At 31.9% G+C, this 17,300-nt stretch overlaps 1 protein-coding gene across 1 annotated transcript; it reads left to right on the top strand.

Moving 5' to 3' along the window:
• The first annotated feature begins 446 nt into the window (after positions 1–446).
• Positions 447–16,785, top strand: LOC106474734 (U5 small nuclear ribonucleoprotein 40 kDa protein-like). The gene is made up of 8 exons (XM_013935427.2): positions 447–670; positions 4,236–4,365; positions 6,729–6,822; positions 9,616–9,781; positions 11,406–11,528; positions 14,892–15,012; positions 15,772–16,020; positions 16,575–16,785. The coding sequence occupies exons 1-8, from the start codon at positions 557–559 to the stop codon at positions 16,625–16,627; spliced, it is 1,050 nt and encodes a 349-aa protein (XP_013790881.1). The 5' UTR covers positions 447–556; the 3' UTR covers positions 16,628–16,785.
• Positions 16,786–17,300: the final 515 nt, after the last annotated feature.

The raw sequence follows: 17,300 nt of genomic DNA on the forward strand, positions 1-17,300 counted from the left end.
GGAACGAAGTTACGAAAAATCAATTAACAAGCGGAGACGTAACAATACCAGACAAACATATATCTAGTAAATGCTAGGGCATTCACGAAGGAACAAGATAGTTCTAGAAACGTGGCGTGACACTAGTCACGTGACCTCATCGACGCAACAATAGTATTCGTCAGATCTCCTGCTTTTGCAGACCCTTTTTAAATTGATTCTGAGGTAAAATCAGTGTATCTGAAAATACCATATACCAAATATAACCTCAAACAACATTTATAAAACGACTGTGCATTTTACTTAAATAAATTTATAATCGAATGTTCATTATGAGTTTAGAAAATTACGCTGTACTTTTACTTCCTATAATATACCAATTTATATCAAATAAATAGGTTTATAGTGTTTTATGCATATACTTTTTAAAATGATCAAAACCAATATTTTGATCAATAAATAGAGGACGCTGTCAGTAACACATAGACTGGAAGTTACCGTGAATTGTGAGGGTTAGGCCTAAGTAAATAAAACTTTCTTTTTGACATTTGAGTTTATATTAAATTTTGAATAAATTATGTCTTTTACCGAAAAGCGAAAAGCCGAGGAAGGAGCATTAGTTCCAGTTAAACGAATGAGAAATGATGTTGTTGCGATTTCTGATACTAGTCGCAAATCGGTAGTTCAATCGGTAAGACTAAGACTACTATCTAGTAGTACTAGACACTACTTGTAGTACAAGTACTACCATCATTATTAGTACATTATGTAACGAAGAAATCATGGCCTTAACCTAGAATAACATGCTGGTCGATGTTATAGTCTATAGTAATAACTAATATATTTTACTGTTTTTATACATTTCCTGTTTTCTATATACATCATTACATGGCGACCGTGATTCTTTCCTTGAAGAACGAGAGGGAATTTCTACAGGAATAAATGTAGGGACATACTACACTCCCTATTCATATGTTTATCATTTCAAAATTTCACAAGATACTTATATTCTACTATTATTACAGAAATATGAATATATTTCACAATTATCTGTAGTGAATGATTAAGTTCTTGTTAAGGGAAGCGATTAGGATACAGGATTTAATGAGGTGAGTTTATAGTTAGAATAAGAATAATGAAGAAGAACAGTCAACTATTCGAAAGTGCTCAAGATTTAGGTCTTATTTTAAGTCTATGTATTATTATAATTATGTAAAATTAAACCAGGGCTTTCCACCTTACTACCATCCACTGGATGTCGGTTCAGGAATTGTTGGGTTGGAAATACGAGCAAGTGGAGACGATTTCTGGCACGGAAGCTCATCTTCCCTACCAATTCCCATTTTTTGGTGAAGAGATAGTGATCCTCTGCCTAATGCGAAACTGATGTACAATTCCATATACTGCCAGGTGTTGGATGAGGTTGAACTATCACTACAGTCTGTTGCACCCTAGCTACTCAACACCCAGGGGTACCATTAATAGTTAATATGTTTTTCCACCTTTTATGTTTGCAACACTGTCATAAAAGAGTGAAGAGTATAATTAGATCACATGTGGTGCGGTTTCCTGCTGGAGTGTGATGTTTTTCTCTTTTGGTTCCACACCTTATGTTCTCTCTTTGGGTGCTTTCTAAATGGGGATCATTTTTTCACCAACACTCCACCAGTTCAATGTGAGATCCTAGCTATTTTGTGAGAAGAGGTAAGATATTGTATCGAAAGTTAAAATTTTCCTGAACTGAAAATGTATATACAATGATTTGTGGTATAGGTTTTCTTACCAATCGGAAGTGATTAACGAGTGTGCATGTGGAGAGGGTGCTAGTTACAATAGGGATTGTGTCATGCTCCTATTGGTGGAGAGCTGCTGCATGATCATTTACATGTGGATATGCAGAAGTGGGAGGTGGAAGGCTAGTGGGGAACATTGAAAATTTGCACCGATAGAGGACAGTACTAATTTAGGAAAGCTTTTTGTGAGAGGAGGTAAGAATGTATTGGAAATACATTCTCAGTGTGTGAAAATATTAACTTTGCAAATGGTAAATGGTGTGTGGCTATTCTGAACTATAGTGAAGTATTCAGGTGTTCCTAGTTCAGGGGTTTTGATTTATACATTTTAGTAGAAGTCTGATTTATGGTGTTTTATGTTTTCACGTAAGCAGGAGATTCTTGGTTAAAGTATCAGTTTTGTGCCTGCCACTTTCATGATGATACTATCAGGTTTTTGTTCGTGTATGTTTTTTCTAGCGTAAGACATTATTGCTATAACATTAAACTCCTTTTTGGACACCACGTGATTGAGGGCATTTTATCCTTACATATAGATAGGAGTTTCCAGTTCAGAAATTTTTTTCCACACATGCGAGCAGGAGTGTTAGGATTGGGGATTTTTGTATTTATGCACGTAAACAATAGTTTTTGATTCAGGTATTTCTATCCGTATACATTGTAAGAAACTAAGCTAGCTTTATTTCTTTTTTCAAATATAGGCATCTGTTGGTACGTTACCATTACATGAAACGAATATTGTCATATCATTATACACTATTACACAAGCATTACTTATATTAATAGTAACTTACAAGTTTTTACTTTTTACATTTTGTGCAGTTATCTTGTCTAAGCCTAAACTATGACACTGAATGTAGAGGGTGTTTGTTGTTGATTGGTTTGTGATGCAGAGACATGTAAATTATTATAAACATGTGATACTCCCATATGATGAGCTGTAGGATATAAACACTGCTGAATTAAGGAAGGATTTAGTAGGTTTTAGTTTTTACCACATTTATTTTGGACTTACGATTTAGGATACAGTCTACTGGTGCCTGATATTAATGTTTCAAATAGGTTAACTTACATACATAATCTATGTTCAATAACATGATTGTCTTCACCACTGAGCATGTAAATGTCACTTGTTCAGTGTACATGAATAGTTTTTGTAATTTTCTTAAGAGTTTAAACAGTTTTTAAGTTGAGCTAGTCAGTGCTATTGTAGATGATCTAGTGGCTGAATGAGGAGAGCCGTTGGCACACTAGGAGAGGACCATCGCATTATTCAGACAGGAGTTTTCCAATTAAGGACAGTATATGTAGGCAAGAGTTTCTAATTCAGGGTAGTACATTTAGACAGTCCCTGAACTGGAAGCTCAGTATACGCAGACAGAAGTTTTCAATTCAGGGCAGTATATGCAGGCAAAAGTTTCCAATTGAAGGCAATATATGTAGGCAGGAGTTTCCAATTCAGGGCAGTATATATAGACAGGTGTTTCCAATTCAGGGCAGTATATGTAGGCAGTAATTCATGTTCAGGTTTTTTATCCTTACATGTAGACAGTAATTCATGTTCAGGTTTTTTATCCTTACATGTAGACAGTAATTCATGTCCAGGGCTTTTTATCCTTACATATAGGTAGTAATTCATGTTCAGGGTTCTTTATCCTTACATGTAGGCAGTAATTCATGTTCAGGGTTTTTTATCCTTACATGTAGACAGTAATTCATGTTCATGTTTTTTATCTTTACATGTAGACAGCAATTCATGTTCAGGGTTTTTTACCCTTACTTGTACTAGAGGTGGGTGATTGACTCAATTATTTGATCATCTATGAGCATTAATTACATTAGTTTGTGTCAGCTAATATAGTCAGTAATGAAATTTACTGTTGAATTAGTTAAGCTCATAAAAATATTCAACTAATTTAAATTAACGTTTCCAATTATTACAGTTTTTGATTACATTCCAAATATTCAAGTAACGGAAATATTGCCATTATGATTTATCATTATTATTTTATATTTATTCAAGATTGTTCAGCTTAATCAATTAGTGTCACAATTTACATAAATAATTGAGTAATGGAAATTAATGTTACCAGTTATAACTGTTTTTGAGTATTCCAACTCTCATGAGAATAATCAATTAGTTGAATGTAATTCATTAACAAGTTATTGATTATCAAATTCCACTAATCAACCTGCTCCACTTGTAGCAGGAGTTTGTCATTCAGGAAGTTTATCCTTACATGTAGGCAAGAGTTTTTGTTTCAGGGGAGATTATCCTTACATGTTGGCTGAAGTTTATGGTTCATGGGAGTTTTTGGTTCAGTGTGTTATATTTGTATGTTGATAAGCATTCATGTTATGTTTGTATATTCATGAGAGTTCATTATGTGTTATTTGGTTCTCTTTACTATTTAATTTTATTTATAGATAACCAATATTTAAAAAAAACTACTTTTTTTACAGGGTCCTCCTCGAACATCCAGCTTAGATGCTCCTATTATGTTGTTGGCTGGACATCAAGGAGAAATATTTTCCTGTAAGTTCTCACCAGATGGTACTTTCTTGGCATCGGCAGGATTTGATCGACAGATCTGTAAGTTTAATTGTGTAATTATTAAAACTTAAGTTGTTATTGTATATACTTTTGATTGGACAGTATTATTCATTTTTTCAGAATTGAAAAACATTATGTTGTTTGTATTTAAGAATTTCTTTGAGTCTAATTACCATAGTTTTTATCCAACCAGCCCTTTATGTAAACTTCATGTAACTAATCTAAGTCTTTATCTTTCCCTGATGTTGGATGATTAGTGGTCGAGAATAAAAAGTAAAAACCTTTAAAACCCAAATTTATGATTTTATTCAATATATATAATGTTTTTTGTTTCTCCAAGTAACAATGTACATACACATCACCAGCATATGTACTTATAATATTGAGAACATGTATGGAGTAAAGCTAGCCTTCAATATTGTATGGAGTAAAGCTAGCCTTCAAAATGTCAGTTGTAAATATAAGCACTTGTTTATACATGTGTAATACAAAACTTTCAGTACATGTTATTAATGGAAAAATCATATTTGAAAATACATATACTTTTAATTATAGTTCTTTCAGTAGCATGCCAGGCCAGACACTGTGTAACTGTGGGTTTGTTACTTTTTTCTCCTTTTCAGGAAGCTCATATTATAGTTCGATGACGAGGAACCAACTTTGAGACTAATAATGGTTGGAGACGGCTTGAATGGGTAATGAAGACAAACTTTAATATAAGTTTAACATAACAGCAAATGTACTATGTTTTGACAAGGTTTTGTCATCATCAGGTTAAACTTTGTCGAAAACGTTGTACATTTGCTGTTATGTTAAACTTATATTAAAGTTTGTCTTCATTACCCATTCAAGTCATCTCCAACCATTATCATATTATAGTTGTTCACTTTTGGCTTTACTGTTTTAAAAGTGCACTTGTTTGTTATATTGAAATTCCTTTGAGTTATCAAAAAGGAAATTGAGTAAAAGGTTGGTCTTAACGGCCATGTATAGAATCGTACTGAGGAGACTGAACAGTTAAGAAATCTTTCAACGTCTGCCATTTTCTCCAGCACGTGAATCTTACCCACTTAATGGTCAGTGATCCTAAAGAATGTATGAAATTCCAAGAGAACATCAGAACATTTTCAATAATGCCTCAAATAAACAATATATTTCTCAGCAGTGTTCCTGCCCTTTTCACGATGCTACTGTCAAAGTTTTGTTCTTGGATTTTTCCTTTTTTGTCTAACTTGTAACATTACAAACTTATTTAGACACTATCTTTCTGATTGTTTCAAGGACCACATATGCTATAAATGGTCAGTTTCTTATGTTAACATCTTGAGCTACTTTGTGATGTTTGCTTCAGAAACTGTATTGAATTCTTAGTGTGAAATTGGAGTTTGTCAGAAAAACATCAAACATTATTCAGGAACTTCATACCACAAAGCATTCCAGCCACTAAATGGTTCAAAACATTTACTGTAGGAAAACTAACTTCTTAAATTTTAGAAATATAAAAGATAGATTGAAGCCAGTGCTGAAAATTAAATTTTATGATGTGTAAATTATGAAATTGTTTACGAGTATACTACATGTATAACTCATTGAATATTTCTGGATCGCCCTAAAAACTGTCATATTATCTCTTAAAAACCTAAATCCTCCTGAACTTTTAAGCAGCCATTCCACTTCAAAATTTAAACACAAATCAAATCTTTTGGTGGTATTTTAAGCACCTTATAAAGCTGCAAGAGTAGGGCACTAAATATTAGTAGACAGACCAGCTAAAAGACAATTTGTTTTTCACTATAAAGAATCTGTCTTTGTTTGTCAGGTTTACAAGATATCTCCTGTGTAATGAATTGTTATGAATAACTTTGAATTTGACTGGAAATTATACTCGGAGAAAAGTTTTAAGAATGCATTCTAAGTGTAAGTAGTTAAGAGTTTACAGTAATATATAAGTTTAGTATACTAAGGAACAACATTTACCACTTAGTTTGTTATATTTAAGATAACAGACTATATTTTGAGATTTATGATTCTTCGTGGTCTCCTGATACAAGACAGCTATAATTTTGAGTTTAAAACTATTGTAACTTCATTGTCATAATTTTAGAACTTATATTTGGCTGCTATTGTTTCTCTTGTTAGAGTTTTTAGCCTTATAACTGTTGTTACATATAGTTTTTAGCCTTATAACTGTTGTTACATGTAGTTTTTTATCCTTATAACTGTTGTTACATATTGTTTTTAGCCTTATATTTTTGAGTATTTTGACTGTAGTTTCCAATAATATTTTTAACATTTCTTAAAGCTGTGAGTATTGTAGTATTTCCATGAATATATATCTAAGGCATGATGATATTACAGTGGTGCTAATTTGATAGTTTTCAGTCAGTGTTATTTATCTTAAGTTCTTTGGAACACCTACGGAGATTGCGAGAACTTTGCTGTAATGTCTGGCCACACTGGAGCACTTCTTGACCTTCATTTTTCAACAGATGGAATGTAAGTTTTTGTATAGGTGTAAGGAAACCTTTCCTACTTGTACTTTGATTGTGACAACTATGTTTGTTTTATACAAACAATTATAAATTGTGTTACTGCACCATGAGATACCTATTTTGTTCTTAGTTATTTTTCCAAATGCCTTTCACTTAACTAATTGTGAGTAGAGTTGATCTATTGAACTGACCCCCATATTTGAGAAGGAATATTGATTGTAATCCTGAATGAACTTCGTGTATCTACACAAGATGTGATAAGCTCGTTATTAAAATGTACAAGTCTTTTGTATAAGGAAAATCAGTTGTGTTACAAAAGTATTTGTGCTTGGAATATCTTAGATTTTGACAAATCACAGAGCAAAGTAATGTTCGTGGGTAGAATAGAATTACTTTTATCCACTGTAAAGTCTTCGTATTGCACTTTCACAACCAATAGAACCTCAAAAATGCACATATGCAGTTTTTGTTTTTTTAGCATTTAATATTCACTCTCCTCTACTATGAACTGTTGTTAAATCAGTGTAGGGTAGAATAGTTGATGATTCTGATATCAAATACATAATGCAGTGTTTAATGGCACTCTGGAAAAGGGCATGACATGTGCACTTTAACCCCCATCCTTGCACTGAAAACAAAAAAAAAGGATAAAGGTATCCATAAATAGCACTAGATTTAATACAAGAACTTGTGTAGAACAATATTCATTGGACACGTACAAGCTATGTTAACCCTTTTAGATCACTAATGTCCCTTGATTTTCTTCCTTCTTACAAATCAAATACTAATCCAAATTGCATGAAATGTAGGACAAACCTATTAAGCAGTATCTAATTTAAAAAATTGTATAATTTGATTTAGTTTTTTTACCATTTTTTATACCACAAACTTTATAAGATTTTGTTGTAACACACTTGTTTTTTTGGAAGAAAAGGTCAGGCTAGTTGACTGTGTTTTTGCTAATAATAATCTTGTTTCATTAAAGTTTTCAAACCTAACAATAATGTAGGTCAAAAGCAATTTATATCTTTTAAATAAAGGTTGGGGCAAAGGTGACTACTGTATTTGCCCAAATATAATGCACACAATACCTCCTGAAAAATCAAGTGCTTATCGTATTTGCACGGGTTCAATTTTGTTAGGTATTTGACTAAAAGTCACCACCAAAAATCATTAAAGACTTCAGAAAATGTTGCATATCCAATGCAGTTGATGAGATGGATGATGACATGCTGTGGGAATCAGAAGAAGAGGAAGCAAAGGTTCAAGGAAGTAAATTCGATTAATGTGATGGTAGCGACAATTCTAACAATGATGAAGATGTACGTGAAGATGAATGATTAGCTTAGCGTATTACCACGTTTAAACTTTCCAAGAAATTGTGTATAAATGATGAAGATGTATGTGAAGATGAATGATTAGCTTAGTGTATTTAAACTTTCCAAGAAATTGTGTATAATTTACACGTAAAAAAACTTTCAATGAAAGATTTCCAAAAAATGTTTAATACATCGATAGTTGTACAACTGATGTGTAAAAAATCAAATTTTCTTCAATTTAACCTTTCAAAATTGGGTGTGTGTGCATTATATTCGGGCAAATACTCTATACAGTTTTTTCATTTAGAACATAGTTTAATTTCTGTTACTTTGAAACAAATATTAATTGAATTGGTTTGAATTGTCTTCATAACATTTTCTTCAGTACCTACCATAGAATACCAACCGTATAGTACCAAGTATATAGTAACTTTTGTCACATCCTGTATACTTTGTTTTAATGAATTCTAAGTTATCTTATTGATTTTCATTGTCTGAATATTATAAATTATTTAATGAAGAATGGGCTGTGTCACCAGAATATTGTGCCATTGTTACAGTACCCTCTAAACCTAACAAGGCATACTTGATGTTTTGTTATAGAAATGAAAAAGAATGTGTAAAGAATCTATGAAAAATTCCAATACAGTAGAACTTCGATTAACGGCCACTGTGCCGTTAAGGGCAGACCTTTTCAGTCTCTCTCTTTTTTCTACTATTCGTAACCAAAATAAATCTTGCAATAACGGGCACCTCGATATTCCTGAATAAGGGCAGTGTCTTTAGTCTCCTTCTCTATATATGGGCACTCGATAAAGCAGACAGTTAGGTTTGTATGCCTGTATGGTATACTGATGGTTGCTATTGACATAATATACCTTAAATATTAAATAGCACCTTCTGATATTTAATTTCATAGGTGTTGATTACTGTGATGTTACACAAGTTATTGTCATTTCTAAATAAAACAAGAATTTGTGTTTTTCACAAATTGGCTTTAATTTGAAACTTTATTCTTGGTACTTAATGTTTAAAAAATAATGTCAATAAATATTGTGGTTTGGTGTAGAATCTGGAAACTTCTGATTGGAATTGGTATAAAGTAACATGAAAGTCAGAGTAAAAAGTATTATACACTTTAATGTATGTTTGACTTGTGTTGCTAATTAAAATTTGTTGTTGCCAAATTTCTGTTTTTTAATTATTAAAGGATTTTACATACAGTATCCTAAGTTTGTTAGAGATGTGTTTAAAGAACAATATTTTTGGGTATTATTTCACTGCTTTGTTTGTCATTAATACTTACTGCTTACAGGTTCTGTGTCATTAATACTTATTGCTTACAGGTTCTGTGTCATTAATACTTACTGCTTACAGGTTCTGTGTCACTAATACTTACTGCTTACAGGTTCTGTGATAATAAAGTATGATATTTAATAACACTTGAACTTTTAATCTCTGATGATGGTTTTTGTCAGGAACATATTCACAGCTTCAACAGATAAAACAGTTAGTATGTGGGACTGTGAGGTGGGTATTAGGATGAAGAAATTTCGAGGCCACACCTCCTATGTCAACTGTTGTCATGTTGCTAGACGAGGACCTCAGCTTGTATGCAGTGGTAGTGACGACTGTACTATTAAGGTAAGTGTTTAGAAGTAGCAGTAAACCAGTGATTATTAATGCATTATCGCATCTCATGTCATAATTTACTTTACAGTTGTATCATATGCAAAATAGCCTGAACTAATATTTTATGTACTTCCAAGCTTTTCTTCATGTTCACTTTTGATCTATTGTCTATCTCAGCATCTGGGTCCATTGACATGTTTCACATGCAGTCAGTTGTAAATTATATCACAGCTGATTCTTGAGGGGTGTCAGATGTTTAATTTTTAGTAATTTGTTATTTTCGTTATGCTCTCAGCCTTGTACTTATGCTTATTAATAGCAGTAGTGCCATTGTTACTTCAACACATTTTTTACTTTTGCATTTTTCAGTCTTGTTTAGTTGGACATGTAAGTATGAGAACAGTGAACTCGTGTTTGTTTCATTCCAAAAAAGTGATGGAATTTATAGAGGATCAGTTCTCAAATAATCTCTATTTGGACAGGTTCATCATGATTTTTATCAGATCTTTAGTCTGTTGAGTTGGATTGCTAATTAGTTAAGACTGTCACTGTTCAGGCAAAGTGAAAATAGTTGTGAATCTAGTATAGGAGTCTGTCTGTTTGTTGATCTTCTACAGCTTATTATGACCAAGTACCAAAATACTTGTACCATCTTGTTGGATAAACACAACTGTATTTCTCTGTAAGTTAATGTTTTTGTTCAACTTGAATCCTTAGGCATTTTTTTTAATGTATTTTTAAACGATCAGAGATCAAATACTATTTTAAATGATCAGAGGTCAAATACCATTTTAAATGATCAGAGATCAAATACTATTTTAAATGATCAGAGGTCAAATACTATTTTAAATGATCAGAGATCAAATACTATTTTAAATGATCAGAGATCAAATACTATTTTAAATGATCAGAGATCAAATACTATTTTAAATGATCAGAGATCAAATACCATTTTAAACGATCAGAGATCAAATGCTATTTCTAAATTAAAATACCTACTTACTCAGACTTTAGAAAAAAACGTTTTTGTATTCTAGTTTTTCTCTTTCTTCTACAGTAAAGCTGTTTGATGTGAACAGTTCAAAAATGTAATTTTATCTTTAATTGTCCCTAGGCTTAATTGTTTATGAATTAAAATATACACTTACTTCCACATTTAACAGAACCTGTATTAGTTCACATCTAAGGAGCTGATTATAAGTTCACATTGAAAACAGGGAGATGTACGGAAGTAGAAAAAATATTTATATCAGAATAATATGAATGTAATCTCCACTTACGACAAAGCCACTTTGATGCAAAACTACACTTAAAATCACATTTTGCCCAAAGATATAAATCCAAATGTTTTTCTTGATTCAAGAAGATACCTTGACTCATAGTCGGAGCTCCTCTATTAAAATGACTGAGAAATAGAACTGTAATGGTCAGATTCTTTTCCAAATCATTTAAAGTAGATTTGTGAATAATTAACAGGAAATTGTATTAATCAAACTATTGGATTTAAAGAAAAAACTGTGTAGATAGTTTTCTTTAAAGTTTTTTTTTAGTTTTAAGATGTTATGGTAAACAGCATAAATTAGATACATGCAAGTATTTTCTCTCGGTGATGTGATTTATGAATTTATTGTTTTAGGTTTGGGATTACAGAAAGAGGGGAGCAGTTCATACATTCCAAGAAACGTATCAAGTCACTGCAATCACCTTCAACGACACGGCGGAACAGATCATTACAAGCGGTATTGATAACCTTGTGAAGGTGAGCGTGTGGTCTATGTATTTCTGGACAGCTTACCTAATGAAGAAACCTTCCTTACTGTATTAAAACGTCTAAAGAAAATGAACATTCAACTATACATACTCGTAATACAACAGTGGGTTTACTTGGATAATTAGGCTTAAGCTGGCCTCATTATCATCAAGTTCAGTGACAAAAAAAATTCACAAAATTTAAAATAATATCAATTTTTTTCAAATTATCAAAACACATAACTTTTATTTTAACTATTTTGAGTTAGATAACAAAAGTTTATTTAATATTTGTAATTATTGAAGTAACAGAATATTTGCTGCTTTTTCTAATTTGGCTGTAACTGCTTGGCCTTATAAACTTAATGTTTGATAGTTTTATTCTCTATATTACACATTATTATTAACAAATATCCATGCTATAGTTTACCTTTGAGAGACTGTTATAATTATGAAATTTGATTTGACTGAGTTTACATAATTTGAAATATTAATAATGAGACCTGATGATATTTTCGGAGTAATACTCTTCCATCTTTTATTTCCTGCCATAAGTTTAGTAAATCAGTTTTATTCATTATGATGGATGTAGAAGATTGTAGTTTGGATAAAAAAAACATATAAACTTAGATTGAAAAACACCTTTCACCACTTACAACACTGTAGTAAATTGATCTGAAAAAGAAAGGGGGAATTAAATTAGTTTTTTTCATGTAGGATAAACTTGATGAATGTCAGTTTTGGAAAAAACTTGTCATAAAACACCGTGAAAATTGAATCTTTTGTATGTACATACTCGAAAGAAATCAGGACAAGTATGTTAGGGTGTTTATTGAAATAAGGTTTTGGAATATTATTTTTTTGGGGGGGAACTCAGGGATGACTGATATTAAATTAACTTGACCTGAACACAAAAATAACTGGAATTTGTTCTTTCAGGCTTTTTGTTTTCAAATAAATGTACACTGTATAAGAAGATGTGTGGGAGACCTTTGAAGAATTGTGGTAAATGTCCATATGATTACTTGAAAACCTGTATTATCAATTCATTAAATCTTAACTTTTAAAGTAATTGAATTGTAGAATCAACGAGCAGTCATCCTAATTTATTATAAACTTTTCAGTACTGCTTTCACTCAGTACAAATGTACTGTGTTAATATCTGTTTATGCTTACTAAAGCTGTTTTTTTTCTTACACTTTGTGCTGTTAGAATCATAGAATCCAATGTGAAAATATATCTGATATGTATTGTATGTCCAGAAATGCTTAACTTGTGACAGATATCTCATACAGGCCAACAGTCACTAGATTACTGGGTTAATAGTTCGACTTTCTTGTAATGTCATGTGTGAAGTTTTATGCCAGTCATTCTAGGACTTCAGATTCTGAGAAGCATTCTCTTTTCAAGTATTTTTTTAGAACAATAAATAGAGAAAGGAAAACGATACAGTCACAATGTATCTCTGTTCTAGTTTCATTGTTCATTGTTAGAGCAATTTGTTTCACAGTCAGACATCTATTTATATCAAATGGGTCATGACAAGTATCAGCAAAATATTATCAGGAGTTACAAACAGCTCATGAATTGTCCAGTAAAACGTTTATCAAAACAGTTTTATTACGAGTTACAGAACAGGCCATGTCTGACTTTATGACAGTTTTATAATGAACTTGAGAACAGGCCATGTCTGACTTTATGACAGATTTATAATGAACTTGAGAACAGGCCATGTCTGACTTTATGACAGTTTATAATGAACTTGAGAACAGGTCCATGTCTGACTTCATGACAGTTTTATAATGAACTTGAGAACAGGCCATGTCTGACTTTATGACAGTTTTATAATGAACGATAAAATTGTTTATGGCTGGCTTCAGGGCAGTTTTATAATGAACGATAAAATTGTTTATGGCTGGCTTCAGGGCAGTTTTATAATAAACGATAAAATTGTTTATGGCTGATTTCTGGACAATTTTATAATGAACTATAGAATAGTTTATGGATGACTTCTGGAAAGTTTTATCGGGAACTATAGAATAGGCCATGGCTGGTTTCAGAAAAGTCTTATTATGAAACACAAGTAGAACATGCATGGTTACATTGCAGTTTTGTTTACAGATACAATCAAAACACGACTGGTTTCAGAGCAGTTGCATTAACAGATACAACCTGAACATGGTTAATTTTAGGGAAGTTTTGTTAACAGATACAGTAAGAACATGTTTTTGGTTTCAGGGCAGTTTTGTTAACAGAAACAGTCAGAACATGGTTGGTTTTAGGGCAATTTTGTTTACAGATATAGTCAGGACATGTTTTTGGTTTCAGGGCAGTTTTGTTAACAGATACAACCAAGATGTAGGTGGTTTTAGGGCAATTTTGTTTACAGATACAGTCAGGACATGTTTGGTTTCAGGGCAGTTTTGTTTACAGATACAGTCAGGACATGTTTGGTTTTGTTAACAAATACAATCAAGACATGGCTGGTTTCAGAGCAGTTTTGTTAATAAATACAATCAAGATATGGCTGGTTTCTGAGCAGTTTTGTTAATAAATACAACCAAGATATGGCTGGTTTCAGAGCAGTTTTGTTAATAAATACAACCAAGATATGGCTGGTTTCAGAGCAGTTTTGTTAATAAATACAACCAACATATGGCTGGTTTCCTTGAATAGTTTACTTATGAGAAAATGAATAGTCTTATACGTTCATATCATGGCCTTATACGTTCATATCATGGTCTTATACGTTCATATCATGGCCTTATACGTTCATATCATGGTCTTATACGTTCATATCATGGCCTTATACGTTCATATCATGGTCTTATACGTTCATATCATGGTCTTATACGTTCATATCATGGCCTTATACGTTCATATCATGGCCTTATACGTTCATATCATGGCCTTATACGTACATATCATGGCCTTATACGTACATATCATGGCCTTATACCTTCATATCATGGCCTTATACCTTCATATCATGGTCTTATACGTTCATATCATGGTCTTATACGTTCATATCATGGCCTTATACGTTCATATCATGGCCTTATACGTTCATATCATGGCCTTATACCTTCATATCATGGTCTTATACGTTCATATCATGGTCTTATACCTATAAGACCATGATATGAACCTTCATATCATGGTCTCATACCTTCATATCATGGTCTCATACCTTCATATCCTGGTCTCATACCTTCATATCATGGTCTCATACGTTCAAATCATGATCTTATACGTTCAAATCATGATCTTATACGTTCATATCATGATTTTTATTTAGTACATAATGGTCTTATTTGTTCTCAATTTTTTCTGCATAGGTGGTATTAAAGTACAGTATTTTGTGCATTTTTAGGTTTGGGATCTGAGGAAAAATGGAGTTCTTTACAAAATGCCAGGTCACACTGATACAGTCACAGGGCTATCTCTAAGTCCAGATGGGTCTTACGTGCTTTCTAATGCTATGGACAATTCTTGTAAGTAGGAATACCTTCAGCTGATCCCAACTGATGTTTAATTCTCTTTTTAAGAAACACGTTCATTCACTTCACTAATATACTATTTATGAAATATTTTCATCACAAGCACCCAATATTGTTTTAATTACATCACTGTCGTCCTGTTAAATCACATACGTGTGTTTGTTTCGTACATACTGTTCTTTAATAAAAGGACAAAACAAGGTCTTTTGATTCAGTATCAATCTGTTACACTTTTTATTTACTCCACTACAGTTTAATGGTAATAGTAATATTAAAAGCTACAAACATAACTTCTTTTTACCCAAATTAATCACCAATAGTACATTAGATGATATCAGATCTAGTATCGGTCACTAGTACCACTGTTAATATTTACATGTATATGTTTCATGATACATTAACGGTTTCATAGTAAATTCATTAATGTCACAGTTAGTATCTACTTATATTTGTTTTCCATTGTTGGAATAAAAGTAATAAAAACAGTGGGGTGGAATTTGTGAAAACAAATTAATGTCTGGCTACTAAAGAGTTTTGTGTTAAACAATTCTCAATGGTAAACGAGTTATTGGTCTAGATATAAATTCTTATGATCTGTATTACAGCAGTACGTTTTGATTTGCAACTTAGATAAGATAATGAACGAAAGAACTTTCCATGCAGCAATGAATTCAATATATTTAACGTATTAAGAATCAGAATTAATTAGCAATTATTTGGGCTTAATTGAAGTTTTTTTTTTGTTTTTGTTAGTAAGAATCTGGGACATCCGTCCGTTTGCTCCCCAAGAAAGGTGCTTGAAAATCTTCCAGGGTCATCAGCACAATTTTGAAAAGAACTTGCTACGCTGTAGTTGGGCACCAGATGGCAGTAAGGTATCTTCTGGATCTTCTGATAGGTTTGTGTATATTTGGGACACTACATCTCGAAGAATTCTGTACAAGTTGCCTGGTCATAATGGATCTGTAAATGAAGTTGTATTTCATCCCGAGGAACCTATAGGTTAGTTGGACTTTGAGAAAACATTAGCTTGCTACTATTTTAGATTAGACATTTAAAAAAAAGTTAATATTTTTTATGTACTTTTTTTTTAATTGAAGTGTCTTTAATAATCCCTTACAGCATGTTTAAAGCAAGTACATTGATTCTGTGGCCACTTACAACTCTCATCAAAAATAGTTTTTTAATACTGATTTCCACTGTTAATTCATTATTATTAATGCTTAATTATCAGCAGTTAATGTTGTATTGAAGGATAATTGTTTATTTTACAGAATTTATATTAAGGCTTTTTTTTTAACAAATTACAACAGGATTTTGGGGAATTGTGACTATGAAGATCTTTCAATTCTATGTGATTTTTAACAAAGTTTTTTTTTTAATAGAAACATTTCCCAACTTGATTTTCACATCTTATAAAATCCATTGCCAATAGTGAAATTCAAAGAAATTTATTGCGTTTTTAATTTGTACATTAACATTTATTGAACCTCAAATATTTGATACAGTATAAATTTTTGTTAGATGTAATTACATCATTGGTTTGATCTTTCTAGTACTCTCATGTTCAAGCGATAAACAAATTTTCCTGGGAGAAATTGAACCTTGAAGAGAAGTTCAGCTGAAGTGATCTTGGAGCACATTACTAATAACATTTCCTGTACATTGACTTCAAAAATCTGTGCTTGTTCAGCAGACTTAGACTATTTTTGTTTCTGTTGCAGCAAAATGATGAGGTTTTAATAAATCATTCGTTTTTAATATTCATACTGTTTGATCTTTTGTAATGATCACATTTAAATGGTAGTAACTTTTCAAGAATTTTAAATGTATTATTATTACACAAACAGTTATTACTTTTTAACTGTGGCCCTGATTATTACACAAACAGTTATTACTTTTAACTGTGGCTCTCATTATAACACGAACAGTTATTACCTTTAACTGTGGCCCTGATTATTACACAAACAGTTATTACTTTTAACTGTGGCTCTCATTATAACACGAACAGTTATTACTTTTAACTGTGGCCCTGATTTTTACACAAACAGTTATTACTTTTAACTGTGTCCCTGATTATTACACAAACAGTTACTACTTTTTAACTGTGGCCCTGATTATTACACAAACAGTTATTACTTTTTAACTGTGGCCCTGATTATTACACAAACAGTTATTACTTTTTAACTGTGGCCCTGATTATTACATAAACAGTTATTACTTTTAACTGTGGCCCTGATTATTACATAAACAGTTATTACTTTTTAACTGTGGCCCTGATT

Source organism: Limulus polyphemus, unplaced genomic scaffold (genome assembly GCF_000517525.1).
Source record: "Limulus polyphemus unplaced genomic scaffold, Limulus_polyphemus-2.1.2 Scaffold7620, whole genome shotgun sequence".
Taxonomy (NCBI): Eukaryota; Metazoa; Arthropoda; class Merostomata; order Xiphosura; family Limulidae; genus Limulus; species Limulus polyphemus.